We start from the raw sequence: 17,086 nt of genomic DNA on the forward strand, positions 1-17,086 counted from the left end.
TTTTTTTTTTTTTGAAACCAAAGGGGAGGATAAAAGGAAAATCGCTTTGTTGGAGGGTACAAAAGCTCAGAGAGGGTATGTGCCCCCATGGGACAGAAAACGCAGCTGTGTTGAGAAATCAAACACTGGCCCCCCAATACTTGCCTCCATAAATTTACCCTGAAATGTTTGAGCACCTACTATAAATTTATATGCCCAGAGATTGAGGGTGAGTTCAGAGGGGGTGGGGATTCCTGGGGTCCTGAGAGTACAGAGCCCTGGGGGTTCTGGGAAAAGGTGATGGCTGGATGAGCAAGAACATGTGGCCTCAGCAGGGCCAGGCTCACAGCCAAGGGTTTGGAGGGCTTGTGGGGGTTGAGGGAGAGAGAAAGCCCTTGAAGATGGGTTGAGTGCCTTTTCTTTGCACATTTCACTGCCAGGCCAGGACTTGACCTCAGGCTGGTGTTCAAGACCAGAAAGGTGGGAGATAACATGGGAAGTGGGGGGGACCCAGCATGCAGGGATATGGGGAACCAGGGACGGAAGAGACAAAGGCATCATCGGAGAGGTTTCAGAAAGCCTCAGAGCACAGGCGGGGGGTGGGGTAGTAAGGGGGTGCCAAATCAAGATTAGGTCTGCCAAATAAAATACAGGGCACGGAATGGGACATACTTATAAAAATAAAAATTACTCGTTGTTTATCTGAAGTCAGGTTTAGCTGGGCAACCTGTAGTTTTCTTTTCTAAATCTGGAAACCCTAGGCCCAGATCTTCTGGCCAAGCAAAACTGGGGTTTGCTGGGGGGAAGAGGAGGAGGGGCCCTATGGGTGTCCGTCCTCTCCCCTCCCATCCCCCCTCCCGTCCCACGTGTTCCCTTCCTAAGCTTTTCTTTGTCCCCCACACGTTGTCCACGTCCCTTAACTGTTCAAGTTTCCCCCCTCCCCTCCTCTCTCTTCCTTTGTTGTCCCCCTCCTTCCACACACTCCCTCATTACCCCATCCCCCGACTCCTCCTCACGCACCCCTCTCCTCATCTTCCCCAGCCCTTCGCCTTTCCCCCACCTTCTCTGGTACCCACCTCTCCTCCACGTCCCTTCACCATCCTCCCCTCCTCCAAAGCCCCTCTCTCCGCGATAACCTCCTCCCGGGACACCCACCCTCTCCTCTCCTCTGAGAACCGCCCCCCTCCCCACCGCCGGTTCTGGGGGCGCACGAGGGGGAACCCCGGCCACCGGCGCCGAGCTCCACGCAGGCGCAGAACCGCCCGGCTTCCCTGAGGCCGCCGTCCCCTTCGCTGCGGCCCGCGCACCCCGTTGCCAAGGCGACGGCGAAGGCCGGAGCGGGAACCTCCGGAAGACCCCGCTCTCTCTCCCTCCTCCGCCACCTCCTCAGCAAACCCCACTCTGGTTTGAGCCGGTTTCCCCACCCCGCCCCCAGTGCGCACTGCGGCGCGTGAGGATTCCCTTGCCCACAGGGCGGGGGTCGGGCAGGGATCGACGCATGCGCACCGGGCGAGGCTTTCCCTCCCCGCCTAGCGCTCGACGGGAAAGCCCTAGCGCGTGAAGCGAGCACCCCCGCGCAGGCGCAGTGTGCGCCCGGCGTCCCCACGGCCCCGCTCGGTCGTCCCGGCAACGCGCGCGGGGAGGGCTGGGAGAACACGGAACTCCCGTCTCACGCCCCCTCCCGCGCACTGCAGCGGAGCCGGGGATTCCCTGCTGCCCGCGCGCAAGCGCGGGCCTGGGATTCCGCGGGGGCGGGGCCGGAGAAAGAAGGGGCTTTTCCGTGGAAAGGGAACAAAGGTTATTACCATAGTTCAGTCAGAAGGAGGTCCTCTCAGCTCCTGTCCTGAGTTTTACCTCCTCTCTGGTCCCCTGGCCGTCCCTCTGCAGGTCCCCAGGAGAGCTTGCCACATGCAGCTCCGATACCCTTCTTACATTGCTCCCCATCGCCCTGGGGTGAATTCCCGTTCCTCAGCCTCGCCTGCACGGAGGCCCTGCACGCCCAGCTGACATTTTCCTTTTGGTTAATCACCGTTAGTCGCCAGCGCTCCCTAATTCCCAACCACAAAGACCTCAACGTGGCCATGCAGGAGGCTCCTTTGCCAAGCCTTTCTTCAGGATATGCCTTTTCCAGGCACCGTCTCGTTGATTCCCCAGATAGCCTGGGGTTAGATACTGTTTTATCCCATTAAAAATAGGAGGAAACTGAGGCTTAGACCCATTAAGGCCCTGGCCTAAGACCCCAGAGGTAGAAGGCAGAAGCCTCTATTTGTGGGGAGACATCTGGGCTCTTCCACCCCTTATTTAGCTGACACCTTCAACCCCCATTCCAGATCCCACTGCTGCCCCTGCTTGCTCTCCCGCAACCCTGGCAGCTTTCTTGGGTATGTGACACAGGCAGGTGACTTAGTTTTACCGTCTGTAAAGGGGATAAATATCTCATGGGACTGTCCCAAGGGTTCAGTGAAACATTACCATGGGCTAGGCCAGGGCCCAGCATCCAGAGGATGGTTCTCACAGCTGGTCTAGTCCCCGTTCAGTGGTCATCTTCCCCCTCAACTCCCCCCCTCCCCCCATGTTTCTTGGTGGCCTCCTGCCTCACTTCCCTAACCCCCACAGGGTTTTCTGGGGTATTTCCTAGATTCCTCACATGCCTTCTGGCTGATGTCTTAGAGTTGGCTCTAGGATCTCCAAACTAAACCAGTGCTCTGTATATGTTGGTTAGTTTTATGCCAGCTACCGTCGTTTCAGGCACCTTCCATTCTGCATTTTAGCTGAATCCAATTATTAATGGCACCCCTCCCTTGAACAGGAGAGATATAACCTCCAGGCCTTTGCATAGGTGATTCCTTCAGCCTTTTCTGTCCCTGTCTGTGTAGCGAATTCCTATGCATTCTTCAAAGCCCTCCCTCCATGAAACTGTCACGGCCCCCTCTGGCCCAGCTCTGACACCACACAGTTGGGGGGAATGGGGACCAGAGACCACAAGGGCAGCCTTGTGGGTGCAGGGAGGGTATTGCTTGGGTGGGAGCCATAGCAGTGACCTGGTAAACACTTAGACCCTGCCTAACACATGTGGGCCCATCTGGCTGCTGCCCCCCCTTTCTGCCAACTCTCCAAGGCCAACTAAGCTCTAGGAAGCCAGAACCAGGTGCAGATCTTACCCAGCCCTTCCCAAACATGCGGCCTCTGATGGGACACTTATTCCTACCCGGATCCACCTTTGTGCTCCAGCTTCCAAGCCCTTGCCTGCCTATGCGATGGAATCTGACTCATCTCCCACTCAGGCCCGCTCTGAAAAATCCTCCACCGAGAAGCCTGCCCAGGATGCCTCCCATGTTGGAATAACACCAGAGCAGCCAGCATTTCCTGACCCCCAAGCACAGTATGTGACCTGGCTGCTGACTCTGAACCAGAATCTCAGGATGCTAACTACATCACCTCTAGCTTGCCTCTGGTTCTGCCCTGAAGTGCTCTGTGACCCGGAGCCAGTGCCTCAACCTTTCTGAGCAGTCCTCTTGCAGCAGGCCAGCAAGGCTTCCGGAAGTGGTGGTACAGGTCCCTTCACGGACAAGTGGCCCAGCCAGGTGGGGATGCCATAGAGCCAGGCACACGTCTCAGTTGGCTTGCTGCGACACGAGGGCAGTTGGGGGGCCCTGATCTTCTCTGAATGTGACCCCCTGCATTCCCCGGCATTCCAGCCCTCCTCTCCCCACCACCCACAGAGACTTCAAGTGCACACTCTGCTTCACCGACTGCCTTTATTGGGCATCAGCCCCAGGGCTCCACGGGCGCAGGAAGGGGGTGGTGGGCGTCACTCGAAGCAGGGACTCTACAGCGGGAGGCATGGCCTACGATGCCACGTAGCCCCCAGGACACTTGCCTCAGCCCCGGACCTCTCTGTAACCCACGTAGCTGACCCAGCAGGAGGGCGTGTGACGTCACGACCCTGACCGCCTGTGGGGCGGCTCCCCCAGTTCTGGGCTCACTTGGGGGCATTGAAGGGCACGGCCCGCTGGTTCATGGGGTTGTCTGGCGACCGCAACCACTCCTTCTTGAGCAGCTGCTTCAGCTGCGACAGCCGCATATTGGGGTTTTCTTGCTTGAGCCGCGGCAGCTGCGCCTCCTCAAAGGCAGTGAAGGCCGCCCGCATGCGGCGCTCTGGGTGCCGGTCCGCAGCCTCGTCTGCCACGCTAGGGGAGGACGGTGGCGTTAGGGGGCGGGTCTATGGGGCGACCCCGCCCCCAGACGCATAGCCCCGCCCCCGTACCCGAGCCCCGCCCATCACCTGAGCACCGCGATGGCATCCTCAATGGTGCGCGCTTCCACGCTGCCCTCCTCCAGCACGCGGCGGTTCACATTCTCCTCCAACGGCACCTCCAAGTGGCTCTTGGCTTTCTCGGCTGGGGGTGGGAGGCAGCCAGGTGACAGAGACATACACAGAGACAGAGAGAGATAAGCAGGGATGCAGAGTTCCAGAGAGATGACAGAGACCCAATGGGGGAAGAGAGAGAGAGGAGGCAGGCAGGCAAAGAAGGATGGGGGAGCCCTCTTGCCCTCCCAGCCCCCTGCCCAGGCCACGCTGCCCTCCTGACTTTCCTGCAACCGGGCACACAGGAGGTGCCCCACTCATGGCTACTGTCTCAGCCTCAAGGCGCCTCATTAATGCCCTGAGGACCCCATGGGGCACAGGCCCAGGTCAGGTGCAGAGCAAGTAAATACACGCGTGTGTGTGCCCATGCTCTCCGTGCTCAAAGCCAGGTCTGCCAGGCCACTTCTTCACCACCCATGCTTCACCACACAGCCCAGGCAGCTTCTCTGGGGCTGAAGAAGGGGCTCTAGACTCAGCCAGGGTCAGCCTGTCCTTTACTGGGTAAAAAGGCAGCTCAAGAGTGGGCCGCAGCCCCACCTGTGTCCGGGGCTTCTTTGTGCTGGTGGTCTCGGCGGAGCGTCTCCTCAATCTGGGCCCGGGTGACCTTGTTGGGCACAGCCACGCGGGGGGCCTTGCCGCCCTTGAGCTTGGAGTCCTCCTCCTCCAGCAGACGCTGGGTCTCCTTCTTGCGCTCCAGCTGCTCCAGGCGCCGCTTCTCCTTCTCCTCCTGGGGGGAGGGGGAGATCAGGAGTGGACCCCACCACTGGCACGGGTGGACCAAGGCCCTGCTGCGTGCTAGACCCTGTGCTAGGCACAGGGGACATAGCTGGGGCACCATGGGATTACCTGAGGGTTCCCAGCCTATATGACTATGGGAACAACAGGGAACCCTGGCCATGGCAGGTGGGTGGGTGGTTCTCGAAGGAAAAGTGACACCTGGGCCGGAGGAGAAGCCAGCCTGGACGAGAACTGGAGGACAGGAAAGTCCTTAGTGGTGGGAATGCAGGTGCAAAGGCCATGATGTAGGAACCTCCTAGAGGCTGGTGTGGCTGGAGTAGGGAGGGGAAAATGTGGAAGGAGGAGAGGTGGGGAGGGGTTTGTATTGGATTCCAAAGTCAACAGGAGCCAGGGAGGGTCTGAACACATTTGCTGGCTGGAGCAGGGGTTCTGCCCTTAGGGGCAGTGTCCCCAGCCAAGTGTCACAAGGGACTGGTCCCACCTTTGCTCCCCAAGGAGACCCTGATGCCATCTGGCCTACAGGACTTGCCCTGGGTTGCTGCCCCCTAAAGTACCTAGGGGGCAGAGCCATGTTCTGGTTCATTTATAATGCAGGGCAGCCATAGGCTTGGAACATTCTGCCATCTCCCACCCACACCCCCACAGGGCCCTGCAGCCCATGCACCCCCACTTGCCTACCCTCTGCCTGCAACTCTGCCATCTGACTCCCATGCCTTGGGGATGGTCCCCGCTCCTTCAATGCCCTCTGTGACACTCCTATAGTGGGACTAAGTGTTCCAGAAGACGACTCCATGTGCCTGAGGATACCCCCTGGGCCTCTGACCTCTACCCTGCCTGCCCAGCAGGAAAGCGGGGGAGAGATTAAAGGTGAAGGGCTCCCACACCTGTGTTCAGGCACCTCAGGCAGGGCCATTGTGCTTTGATCCTCAGTTTAATCATCAATCAGACATAATGTCCTCCCAAGGCCCCCTTACCCCACATGGTTCTCATACAGCCCATGTTCATTCAGCCCTGCCTTGGCCTTGGCACTGGCTGCTCTCTCCTCCTGGTATACCAATGCAGCCTCCTTCCCTGGCTAACTCTTGCGCCTCCGGAGTTCCTGGCTCCCTATCAGGCTCCTCCACCCCATGGCTTTTTCCTGTGTTCCACAAGTCCCTGTTTCTCTCTTCTGACTATGTGGTTTGTCCTGGAGGCAGGCCCTGGCCTGGGTTTTGAACAGCTGCCTTCTGGCCCCAGGCCCAGTGCCCAGTAGGTGCTTAGTAAAAGGATGCTGAATGAATGCATGAATTCCAAAAGGTTCCAATGACTCAGGAAAGACATGCAGCTTGTGGCCATTAGTCTCTAGGGACATGGGACTGAGGAGGGAACATGAGCATTTATACTCTGACATTCAGCAAAATTTTTTGAAAAAGTCACTTGCAGTTTTTAAAAAAGAGCAATTAGCAATTGGCAGTTTCTGGCGATGGGAGACAGTAAGTCCACTTTGCAGAATATTCCAGAGCCATAAGAAATGAGTCTCATATATAACTGACATGGAACCCAGACAGGTGCTCATCGCCAAGTTGCTTAATATGGAACAAGTGGAAATGAAATGCTGACGTCCAGGTGGGGAGATGAAGTACAGCCCCATCCGTGGCTGATGCCTGGAGACCAGGAGAAATATGGCTGTGGGCCTCTATTTAGCTCAAGACATGGGCTTTGGGGTAGGCCACTGGGTGAGAAAGGTCTTTGGTGTCATGCGGGGAGAAGAGGTGTGTTATTTTTTAGCGTTTTGGAGTGAGCATGGATTTGCTTTTTTCTTTTCTTTTTTAAGATTTTTTCCCTCTTTTTTGTTTTGTTTTGTTTTTTTTAAGTAGGCTCCATGCTGGGCATGGAGCTCAACGCGGGGCTTGAACTCACAACCCTGAGATCAAGACCTGAGCTGAGATCGAGAGTTAGAGGCTTTAAAGATTTTATTTTAGGGGTGCCTGGGTGACTCAGTTGGTTAAATGTCTGCCTTTGGCTTGGATCAGGATCCTCGGGTCCTGGGATTGAGACCTGCATCAGGCTCCCTGCTCAGTGGGGAGCCTGCTTCTCCCGCTCCCCCTGCTTGTGCTCTCTCTCTGTCAAATAAATACATTTTATTTATTTTATATAAATTGTATTATTTATTTATTTGACAAAGAGAAAGAGGGCACGCATGCATGAGCAGGGGGAGGGGCAGAGGGAGAAACAGACTCCCTGCTGAGCAGAGGGTCCGACCTCTCTGGCTTTTCTCTCTGCATAATGGCTCTTTGGCACACATTGTTTTTTCTTTTGGGTTTTCAACTTTCCTATATTGTCAAAATACTGATAGTCAAAAAGAAAACTGAAAGACCTCCGTGGACCCAATGCAGCACAGGATGTGGGGAGGGAACCCGTGACCAATGTCCAACCAAAAACAAGGTAGGATCCAGTCCCACACAGGAAGACGATGGGAAAAACTCACAAAAGTGCCCAGGCATGCCAGGAATTGGGCAAGCAGGGATGGCATGTCACCCCTGCTACTTTCTCCCACTGTTAGTCTGGGCAAGAACCTCTGACCAGCCCAGGGGACCAGGAGCGACAGCTATAAATGGGTCTCTGGTGCCACCTACTGGACCCAGCAGTACCAGTCAGTACCAGCCCTGACCCACTCCCCGGACACCAATTCGTACCCACTGTGTGCGTGACACTGGGGCCTATCAGGGGACAGACGCACTCTTCTGTGTTTTTATACACACTTGGAAGAGCCGGCGAGCCCTGTGGCCAGCAGGGTGGATACGGGGGACCGATTACAGCATTCCTCAGCCTTGGCACTGCTGACGTCTGGGGCTGGCTCATTCGTTACTATGGGGCCATCCTGTACCCTGAAGTGTGTTGAGCAGCATGCCTGGCCCCCACCCACCACGATGCCAGCAGCACTTTCCACCCACTAGTTGTGACAATCCAAAATGTCTCCAGATGTGCCAAGTGCCTGCTGAGTGCAGAATCACCCCACGGTGAGAAGTGCCAGTCTAGCCCAACCCTGACATTACATGAAGGAGAGAAATAAGCCCACACAGGGAAGTGGCTGCCTTGCCATTCCCTGAACATGCCAAGTCCTGGCCACCCCAGGGCCATTGCACGAGCCTCTGCCTCCACCTCCCTCCTTGCCCTTGCTCCATGTCCCGTGCCTCCTCACCTTTCAAGCCAAAGCCCCAGGGGGTTTGCATGTTGACTGCCCACCTTAGCCACAGATGCAGGAGCCTGGGAGCCACCCACCTTGCGCTGTTCCTTCCTCATGACGTGTTTGTCCTCATCCTTCCAGTAGGCATCCTCCAGCTCCTTCTGCTTCCTGGCATCAGCTGCTGCCTTGGCCTCAGCCCTCCGTGCCCGGGCCGCTGCCGACTTGGTGTTCTCACCCTGGAACTTCTTGGGCATCCCTCAGCAGGCTGCGGGAGGGCAGGGACCAGTAAGCGGGGGTGGGGGGGGCGCAGCCACCCTTGGTACCCCCAGACTCACACTTGCAGTCAGGATCCCCTTGGAGCCTCAAAGGCCTTGTTTGTAAAACGAGGGCTTGAGACTTTGTGATCTCCTTTTTGAAAAAAATTTATTGACGTGAAATGCACACAACAAAAAATGAACCCTTTTAAAGTGCACAATTTGGTGGCATTTAGAACATTCACAATGTTGTGCAACCATCACCTCTATCTAGTTCCAGAATACATTCCCATCCCCCCAAAAGGAAACCCCACGCCCACTAGCAGTCACACACCCTCCCCCCCCCAGCCCCTGACAACCACTCATCTGCTTTCTGTCTCTATGGATTTGCCTCTTCTGGACGTTTCATATACATGGAATATGATACACTCTGTGGCCTTTTATGTCTGGCTTCTTTCACTCAGTGTGATGTTATCGCGGTTCATCTGTGTTTTTTAGCATGGCAGGGCTTCATTCCTTTTTATGGCTGAGTAATATTCCGCTGTACAAATTGACCACATTTTGTTTATCTATCCACCACTGAAGGACATCTGGGTTGTTTCCACTTTTTGGCTCTTACAGTCATGCCTCTGTGGCCCCCTGGGGGCCAGTCTGTGTGTGGCCCCTTCAATGCTGCCACTTATGAGGCCTCAGTCCCCAGGGCCCAGAGCCCTGAGGCCAAGTCCTCCTCACCCTGGGTAGGCAGCTGCCGTGAGCTGCTCCCGATGACCCAGCCCAGGCTCGCACAGCTGGACAGCTGCGGTCCAGCAGGCCCCTGGTCCGAGCGAGTCCCACGCTGGGTGCTGGGAAAGCAATGCACACAAATGGCAGACACCACCCTCCCTCCACTAACACCTTCATGTGGACCAACTCCATAGAATGCCTCCAAAGCTCTAAATGTGGGGACTGCCCTTGTTCCCTCTCTGAGGTGGGGAAATCAAGGTACCTGGCCAGACCGCACAGCGCTAAGCCTAGGGTCTCACCTCCAAAGCCTGCCTTCCAGGTGAGGAAGGGAAGGCTGTGCAGCCCAGGCACATGCCTTCAGCTCTCTGGGCCTCAGTTTTCCTCATCTGGGAAATGGGCTGATGTCCCCCACTCCTGGGTTGTTTGTCCCCCCTGAACATCTCCAGCTCAGTCCCCTTGGGGAAATAGGCCCAGCATCCAAAAATGAAGGGGAGAGAATATGGTCCTCTGACTCAGGACCACCAGGCCACCCCATTCCAGCCTCCTAACTGTGTGGCTTGTGGGGCAGGGGCTCCCACCTCACAGCCCCGCTGGAAACTCTAATATCAGCTCCCATTTGCAGTGGTTGTGCACACTGGGCTCAGTGCTTTATACACAGCGTCTGAGTGAATTCTCCCAATGCTGGTGTGTGGCAGCAGAGCTGAGATCTGAAGGATGGGTGAGAGGCAGCCCTGAGGATGAAGGGATGGGACTTCTGGGCAGACGGCAGAGGATATGCAACGACCCTGCGGCAGACCCTCAATCCCAACTCTGTGCTCCTAACCACTGCCCCACCCGAGGGTCCTAGCTGGCCCCTGGGGGAACATCAGTGCAGATCAGGATTCTGAGACCACTGAGGCCCCCCCCTTAACATCAAGGGGTGGCCCCTTGGCCCAGGCTGAGACTGAGGAGAGAGCCCCATGGGGCAGAGCAGGGCAAAGTTGGGGAGATCAGTGGCCCCAGAAGACTCAGGGTTGAATACTGACTGCAATCACAGACGAAGTGCTCCCCCTGAGCTGAGACAGAGAGTTGGTTCCAGTTCCTCCTCGCACAGGATGCGTGAGCTGCCACAGGGGGTATGCTAGCCTGATCCTGCACTTCCCCCAGCTGCTCCTTGGCCCCTAAATCAAGCATTCATTACTGACCGTCTACAATGTACTCAACAGAACGCCCCCACCCTGGATTCCCCAGGGGAGTGCCAAGAACAGGGACTCACTGTCCAAGTTACAGATTAGGAAACTCCCCACCCTACTCTCCCCCCATCTTCCACTCCCTTTTGGGTGGCAGCCACACCAGCCTCCCCGCCATTTTTCAAACATCCCAAGCAGGTTCTTGCCTCAGGGCCTTTGCACTTGCTGTGCCCTCCACCTGGCTGGCTGCTCTTCACTCCTCTTTTTACCCAGTTAACTCTTATTTAAATTTCAGGGCCTAGCTCAGGTGTTTCTGCCTCCAGGAAGCCTCCCCTGAGACGCCCTCTCTCAGACCACAAAATTCTCTCTGAGGCACTTTGTTTGGGTTGCTATTTTATGTTCATTTATATGATTATTTGACAAATGTCCGTCTTTCTCGGCAGGCTGGGAGCTCTGTGAGGGCAAGGAATACCACGGTCACTGCTGTGTCCCCAGTGCCCTGTACAGTAGGGGCTCAATAAATGTTCTGAGCAAATGAATGAAAAGCGTCTATTTCCAGAGTTCTCTCAATATTTACTTCACTCTGGGTTGTGTCCAAGCTCAGCTTCTCACTGTTCTTCCCACTCACTTCCCTCTCCAGCCTCTGAGGCTTTGCTCTTGCTGCGCCCTCACCTGATGCACCCTCCGCCATTCCCTCCTCCTGCAAAAATCCTGCCCACTCACAGGGACTCTGCCCCAGCATCCTCTCCTCCCAGGTCACGCTGCTCAAGACCCCCAACTCCATCCCAAAACCTGACAGGACAATTTTGATCCTCTCTTCAGGCCGGGACGAAATGTTGATGTTCTCTCAATATTAATATGCTGAAACCCTAAAGCTAGTGTGACTGTCTTTGGAGACAGGGCCAGTGAGGAGGTGATAGAGATTAAGTGAAGTCATAAGGGTGGGGCCCTAATGGAATGGGGCTGGTGTCCCTGTAAGAGCAAAAGACACCAAAGCTTGCTCTCTCCCCAAGTCAGGAAGAGTGCCTGCATCAGGAACCAAACTGGCTGGCACTTTGATCTTAGACTTCCTAGCCGTGAGCAAGTACATTTCTGTTGTTTAAGCCACCCAGTCTGTGGTATTTTTTAAATGGCAGCCCGAGCTGACTAACACAGACAGCTTTTCTTCTCCGTGTGGTAAATACTTATTCACACACACACTTTTGTCACTCAGTAAACATGCGCTGAGCACCTAATATGTGTGGGACGCTGGGGAAAAGAGGCAGCACCGATCTGACTGCCAGGCTGGCTGGGAGACAGACAATAAGGGCGACAATTTGCCATGAAAACTATGATGGGGACTTGCAGGGCGCTGGGGAAGCCTAGAGGGGTTTTCTGACCCAGCCTGGGGGCTAAGGGGTGTCAAAGGGCTTCCTGAAGGAGATATCTAAGAAAAGGCCTAAAAGTGTGAGGAGCTCCGAGGCCCCAGGAGTGTGAGGGAGGCAGGCTGGGAAGCGGGGATCCGTATTCCACGGTGATAAGATGCGGAGGGCGTTAGAACCGGGAGGCGCAGATCTGCGGGTAAGAGCCCTGGGGTTGGTGAGGAGGTGAATTGGAGCGGTGAGTTAAGTAGGGAGCTCTGGCAGGGATCCGGGGAGTGGCGCTGGACGGGCAGGGGTGTGCATTTAGGAGGGAATCAAGACCCACGTGGTTGACTGGATGTAAAAGTACAAGAGAGAATAGAAGATGGAAGTTCAACACAGTCTCTTCCCAGAATCCCTCCCGCTACCCTTTCTGAGCTCTCCCTGCCCGTAGTCCCTCTCCCCAGCCCTGACCCCACTGCAAGATACTGGGGGGCGTCCGTACCCAGCTGTTACCCCCAAGCCGGGAAGGTGCTCAGAGGCAGGACCGGAGCTGGCTGGCCTCGAACAGGACGCAATTCCTCCGGGACTCAGTCGCCCGCTCTGGGAAATGGGCACAGCCCCCGCGAGAGCCCTCTGGACTGGGCGACGAAAGTGCCCCTGTCTCTAAGCGCCCCGCCTCCAGCCCTCCGCAGGGCGGAGGGGGGTGCTCTCAGGCCAAGCCGCCCCGCCGCGCCCCCCCGCCCCTCCCCCCCTCCCCGCACCCCGGCTCCGCCCGCACCGCGGCCGCTCCTACCTCCTTCCCCCCGCGCTGGCCCGGTCGCGAATCCGTGACGCCACCGCGGGGCCTGCGCGCCGAGCTCCCGGAGGCGCGTACTGATTACGTCCGGCGCTGTCGCCCTCTTGGTAAGGGAACTGCTGCCCTGGCCTCCAACCCAAGCCCAGGTTATCGGCCATTTCTTTTCCTCTTCGAGAAGAGGATATTTTGTAAGGCTCCACCCCTTTCTCTCACTTCAGATATTGGCAAACTACGAGGGGAGGGTAAAAACTACAATCTAGAATGTTGCCTTTACCAAGATGGCCATTGCCCGGATGAAATATGGCCGCCTCCACGTCACACGTGGTCTGGCGGCATCAGGCAGGAGTTGCCCGGCCACCAGGGCGCGCCAGAGCCCGCGGTCCACGCGCGGTGCCTAGACCGGCCAAGCCCAGGGGAATCCTCGCAAACCTTTACTGTCGCTTAGCGCTTTGTCCACACTCTCTGCTTCCCTCCTGCGAAGCTGGGGAGGGAGGGGGCAGGAGAAAGGGGCAGAGAAATTAACATATTCCACCCCGTTCAGGTGGGGAAATGGGCTTAGAGAGACCGGGAACTGAATTTAGCCAAAATGCAACCGCAAGCAGCTCAGATTCCTAGCCAGTCCCTCCTGAATTGCTCCACTCTCATCCACTCCCTCCAAACACACCTTGCTTATTTCATTCAACAATTAGGTTTGGGGGGCCAAATTGTCCGAGGCACCTACACTTTAGAGTTTCTTCATTTACTGAGACATAGTGTCCTCATCTGTAAAAATGGTAGTACTAGGGGTCTGAGGGTGGTTACAATGGACCAGGCTGTGGGGAAAGAGGAAGGTTTTAGATCAGGGGCAGTTCAAGCAGGATGAGTTGACCACAGTCCCCGAAAGGCAACCCCAGTGACACGCTGGGCCCTCTCTGCTCTAAAGCCTGGTGGGTTCCCACTGTCCTGCAAGACTCCTTAGAGCTCCCCATCTCATCCCTCTCCTGTTCCCCATTCTCCTCAGCTCTAGCCACACCAGCCTCCTTTCTCCTAATTGCCAGGCATGATCCTGTTTCAGGGGGTTTGCCAGTGCTGTTCCCTCTGCCCCCAGCTTTTCCAATACCCAGCCCTTTCACTTCCTTCAGGCCTTGACCCAAATACCCCTTCCTGAGAAAGACCTCCCTGACTTCCGCAATTAGTTGGTGCTCCAACCCCAGACTTTTTTCTTTTTGTATTTCTGTCATAGTAGCAACTTGCTTTACTCATTTATTGCCCTGTTTATTTTCTGCCTCTCCCCTGTCTGTGATGTCTGGAGGATGGAACCCATGTAGCTGGAATGGTGTTTATCACCAAGAAAAAGGGGCACCTGGGTGGCTCAGTCCATTAAGCGTCTGCCTTCGGCTCGAGTCATGATCCTAGGGTCCTGGGATCGAGCCTGGCTGCCTGCTCAGGGGGAAGCCTGCTTCTCCCCCTGCCCCTCCCCCTGCTCATGCTCTCTCTGTTTCTATCTCTCACTCTCTCTCAAATAAATAAATAAAATCTTAAAAAATATTTCACCAAGAAGAAGAGGCTAAGCATAAAACAGGTACAACTGACCCTTGAACAACACAGGGTTTAGGAGCACCGACCTCCATGCAGTCAAAAATTTGCCTATAACTTCTGAATCCCCAGAAACTTAATTACTAATAATCTATTATTGACCTGAAGCATTACCAATAACAATCAATTAATTGACATATATTTTGCATGTTATATGTATTACATAATGTATTCTTACAATAAAGTAAGCTAGAGAAAAGAAAACATTATTAAGAAAATTAGGGGCGACTGGGTGGCTCAGTCGTTAAGCATCTGCCTTCAGCTCAGGTCATGATCCCAGTGTCCTGGGATCAAGCCCCGCAGCATGGGCTCTCTGCTCAGTGAAGAGCCTGCTTCCCCCCTCTCTCTCTGCCCCCCACTCACTCTCTCTCCCCATCTCTCTCAAATAAATAAAATCTTTTAAAAAAATTTTTTTCTTTTTAAAATTTTTAAAAAAATCATAAGGTAGAGGGATGCCTGGGTGGCTCAGTCAGTTAAGCATCTGCCTTCAGCTCAGGTCATGATCCAGGGTCCTGGGATTGAGGTCTGCATCGGGCTCCTTGGTCAGCAGGGAGCCTGCTTCTCCATCTCCCTGCCACTCCCCCTGCTTGTGCTCTCTCTCTCTGACAAACAAATAAATAAAATTTTTAAAAAACACTTTTAAAAAAAGAAAAGAAAATGATAAGGTAGAGAAAATACTAGTAGAGGTAGGGAAGGTAGAGAAAATAGTACTGTACTGTATTTTTAAAAAAATAATTTATTTAGGGGCGCCTGGGTGGCTCAGTCGTTAAGCGTCTGCCTTCGGCTCAGGTCATGATCCCAGGGTCCTGGGATCGAGCCCCGCATCGGGCTCCCTGCTTGGTGGGAAGCCTGCTTCTCCCTCTCCCACTCCCCCTGCTTGTGTTCCCTCTCTCACTGTGTCTCTCTCTGTCAAATAAATAAAATCTTTAAAAAAAAATTTATTTATTTACTAAGTAATCTCTACCCCCAATGTGGGGTTGGAACTCATGACCCTGAGATCAAGAATTGCATGCTCTAGGGACGCCTGGGTGGCTCAGTTGTTCAGTGTCTGCCTTCGGCTTGGGTCATGATCCCAGGGTGCTGGGATCGAATCCCGCATTGGACTCCCTGCTCAGCGGGGAGTCTGCTTCTCCCACTCTGCCTGCAGCTCCCCCTGCTTTGTGCTCTCTCGCTCTCTCTCTGACAAATTAAGAAAAAAAAAGAATTGCATGCTCTACCAACTGAGCCAGCCAGGTACCCCAGAACTGTACTGCATTTATTGAAAAAAAATCCTTGTATAAGTGGGCCCATGCAGTTAAAAACCCATGTTGTTCAAGGGTCAGCTTGATATTGTTCATTATCAGGGTGTGGGATGTTTGGAGGTGGCAAAGCCAACACCTATTGAACCTTCCACTGGTAAAGAGCCAGGTTTAAAAATAATAATAAATATTTTATTTTATTTTTAAAGATTTTATTTATTTATTTGACAGAGAGAGACACGGCAAGAGAAGGAACACAAGCAGGGGGAGTGGGAGAGGGAGAAGCAGGCTTCCCACGGAGCAGAGAGCCCGGTGCGGGGCTCGATCCCAGGACCCTGGGATCATGACCTGAGCCGAAGGCAGATAGCCCAATGACTGAGCCACCCAGGCATCCCAAAAATAATAAACATTTTTAAAAGAGACTGGCTTGTCACACTTTCCTGGGGGCAGGAAGCCTCTTACTTCATATTGACATAACTCAGAGGTGTAGGTCAAGTGAATCATTTCAGAACAAGCTAGATCTTCTGGAAGGTGACTTTTGCCACCAACCAGGTGCCCTTGCTACAGGGTGTGGCTCCCAGGCCTGGGGATTCTTGGCTTCTATCATTGTGACATTCTATATCTCTTAGATGCTCACATTCTCAATTAAGTATTGAGTGTCTACTTCGAGCTTGTGCTAGGAATACAGTGACAAGTTAGACAGACATGGTCCCTGGTCTTCTGGAGCTCACAGTCAGGAAGTCACACAAAAAAATCATGATCTAACCATAGTCAGGAGCTATTCCCCATGTTGGGAGTGGGTTATGGAAGCCAGCAGGCTGGGTGATCAAAGAGGCCTTCTCAGAGGGGGTGACGCTTAAGCAGAGTTGGGTGAAGAAAGGAAGAGAAAGGTATTCTGGGCAGAGGGAATAGCACGTGCAAAGGCTGGGTGATGAGGGTAAAGTGAGAAAGAAGAAAGCCGACTGTGACCTTGGTCAGCTGGGAATTGGCCTAGTGTCCACAGTTAAGCCATGGTGTTCTCCTGTTGAATATAATCCCACAGATTGTCAGAAAAAACTGGGCTGGCCAGCATGGAGCAAGACAAAAACAAGAACCCTCTGGTTGATCTGACCACAGACCAAAACAAAGTCATGATCCAAACCACAAAAAGGGCCAACCTCCCCATCTGTCCCCTGGCTAATATGAGTGGGACATCTTCTTCCCACTAATCACAGCGTTGGCCCCACCTGGTTCCCCTGACTCCTAGGTAAAAAGTGTCCAAATAGGGGCACCTCGGTGGCTCAGTCGGTTAAGCTGCTGCCTTCGGCTCAGGTCATGATCCCAGGGTCCTGGGATCGAGCCCTGCATCGGGCTCCCTGCTCAGCGGGGAGCCTGCTTCTCCCTCTCCCTCTGCCTGCCTCTCTGCCTTACTTGTTCTCTCTCTCTCTCTGTCAAATAAATGAACAAAATCTTAAAAAAAAAAAGTGTCAAAATAAGGAGAGAATTGTCCCCACTTCCTTGAGCCCCCCCTCAAGTCACCTAACATAAACCCCAGTTTCATAACAAGCCCTTCTTACTACCCTCTTTCCGGGATGTTCCACGGAACCTCACTGCAAGAAGCCAATACACCCACCTTTGACTACAGGTGTGTTTCTGGTGGTTTTGGCTGAAGGGAGTCAATAGGGATGGAGGTCCGCCAAGACCCTCACTGCCCCCACCTGGGACCCTTCAAGGGCTCTTGGGAAGCTCTTTCCTTG

General features: G+C 54.5%; 1 protein-coding gene across 4 annotated transcripts; it reads right to left on the minus strand.

Moving 5' to 3' along the window:
- Positions 1–3,723: 3,723 nt before the first annotated feature.
- Positions 3,724–12,725, minus strand: CCDC124 (coiled-coil domain containing 124). 4 transcript variants are annotated; one of them, XM_021683119.1, is made up of 5 exons: positions 12,535–12,725; positions 8,348–8,517; positions 4,886–5,075; positions 4,265–4,379; positions 3,724–4,169 (listed from the first exon to the last, which is right to left on the minus strand). In XM_021683119.1, the coding sequence occupies exons 2-5, from the start codon at positions 8,504–8,506 to the stop codon at positions 3,962–3,964; spliced, it is 672 nt and encodes a 223-aa protein (XP_021538794.1). In that variant the 5' UTR covers positions 8,507–8,517; positions 12,535–12,725; the 3' UTR covers positions 3,724–3,961. The 4 variants fall into 4 exon arrangements, with proteins under 4 accessions (XP_021538794.1, XP_044773415.1, XP_021538795.1 ...); XM_044917480.1 differs by lacking the exon at positions 12,535–12,725 and adding an exon at positions 12,255–12,390; XM_021683120.1 differs by lacking the exon at positions 12,535–12,725 and adding an exon at positions 12,244–12,390.
- Positions 12,726–17,086: the final 4,361 nt, after the last annotated feature.

The sequence above is a fragment of the Neomonachus schauinslandi genome, chromosome 1 (genome assembly GCF_002201575.2).
Source record: "Neomonachus schauinslandi chromosome 1, ASM220157v2, whole genome shotgun sequence".
Lineage (NCBI taxonomy): Eukaryota > Metazoa > Chordata > Mammalia > Carnivora > Phocidae > Neomonachus > Neomonachus schauinslandi.

What these genes read in the sequence shown, in the direction of transcription:
- CCDC124 (XM_021683119.1), bottom strand. Translation starts at nt 8,506, where the DNA reads ATGCCCAAGAAGTTCCAGGGTGAGAACACCAAGTCGGCAGCGGCCCGG. An exon ending in CAAAGAAGCCCCGGACACAG is followed by an intron (nt 4,380 to 4,885) that starts GTGGGGCTGCGG and finishes TCCCACCCCCAG; the next exon opens with CCGAGAAAGCCAAGAGCCAC. An exon ending in GATGCCATCGCGGTGCTCAG is followed by an intron (nt 4,170 to 4,264) that starts GTGATGGGCGGG and finishes GTCCTCCCCTAG; the next exon opens with CGTGGCAGACGAGGCTGCGG.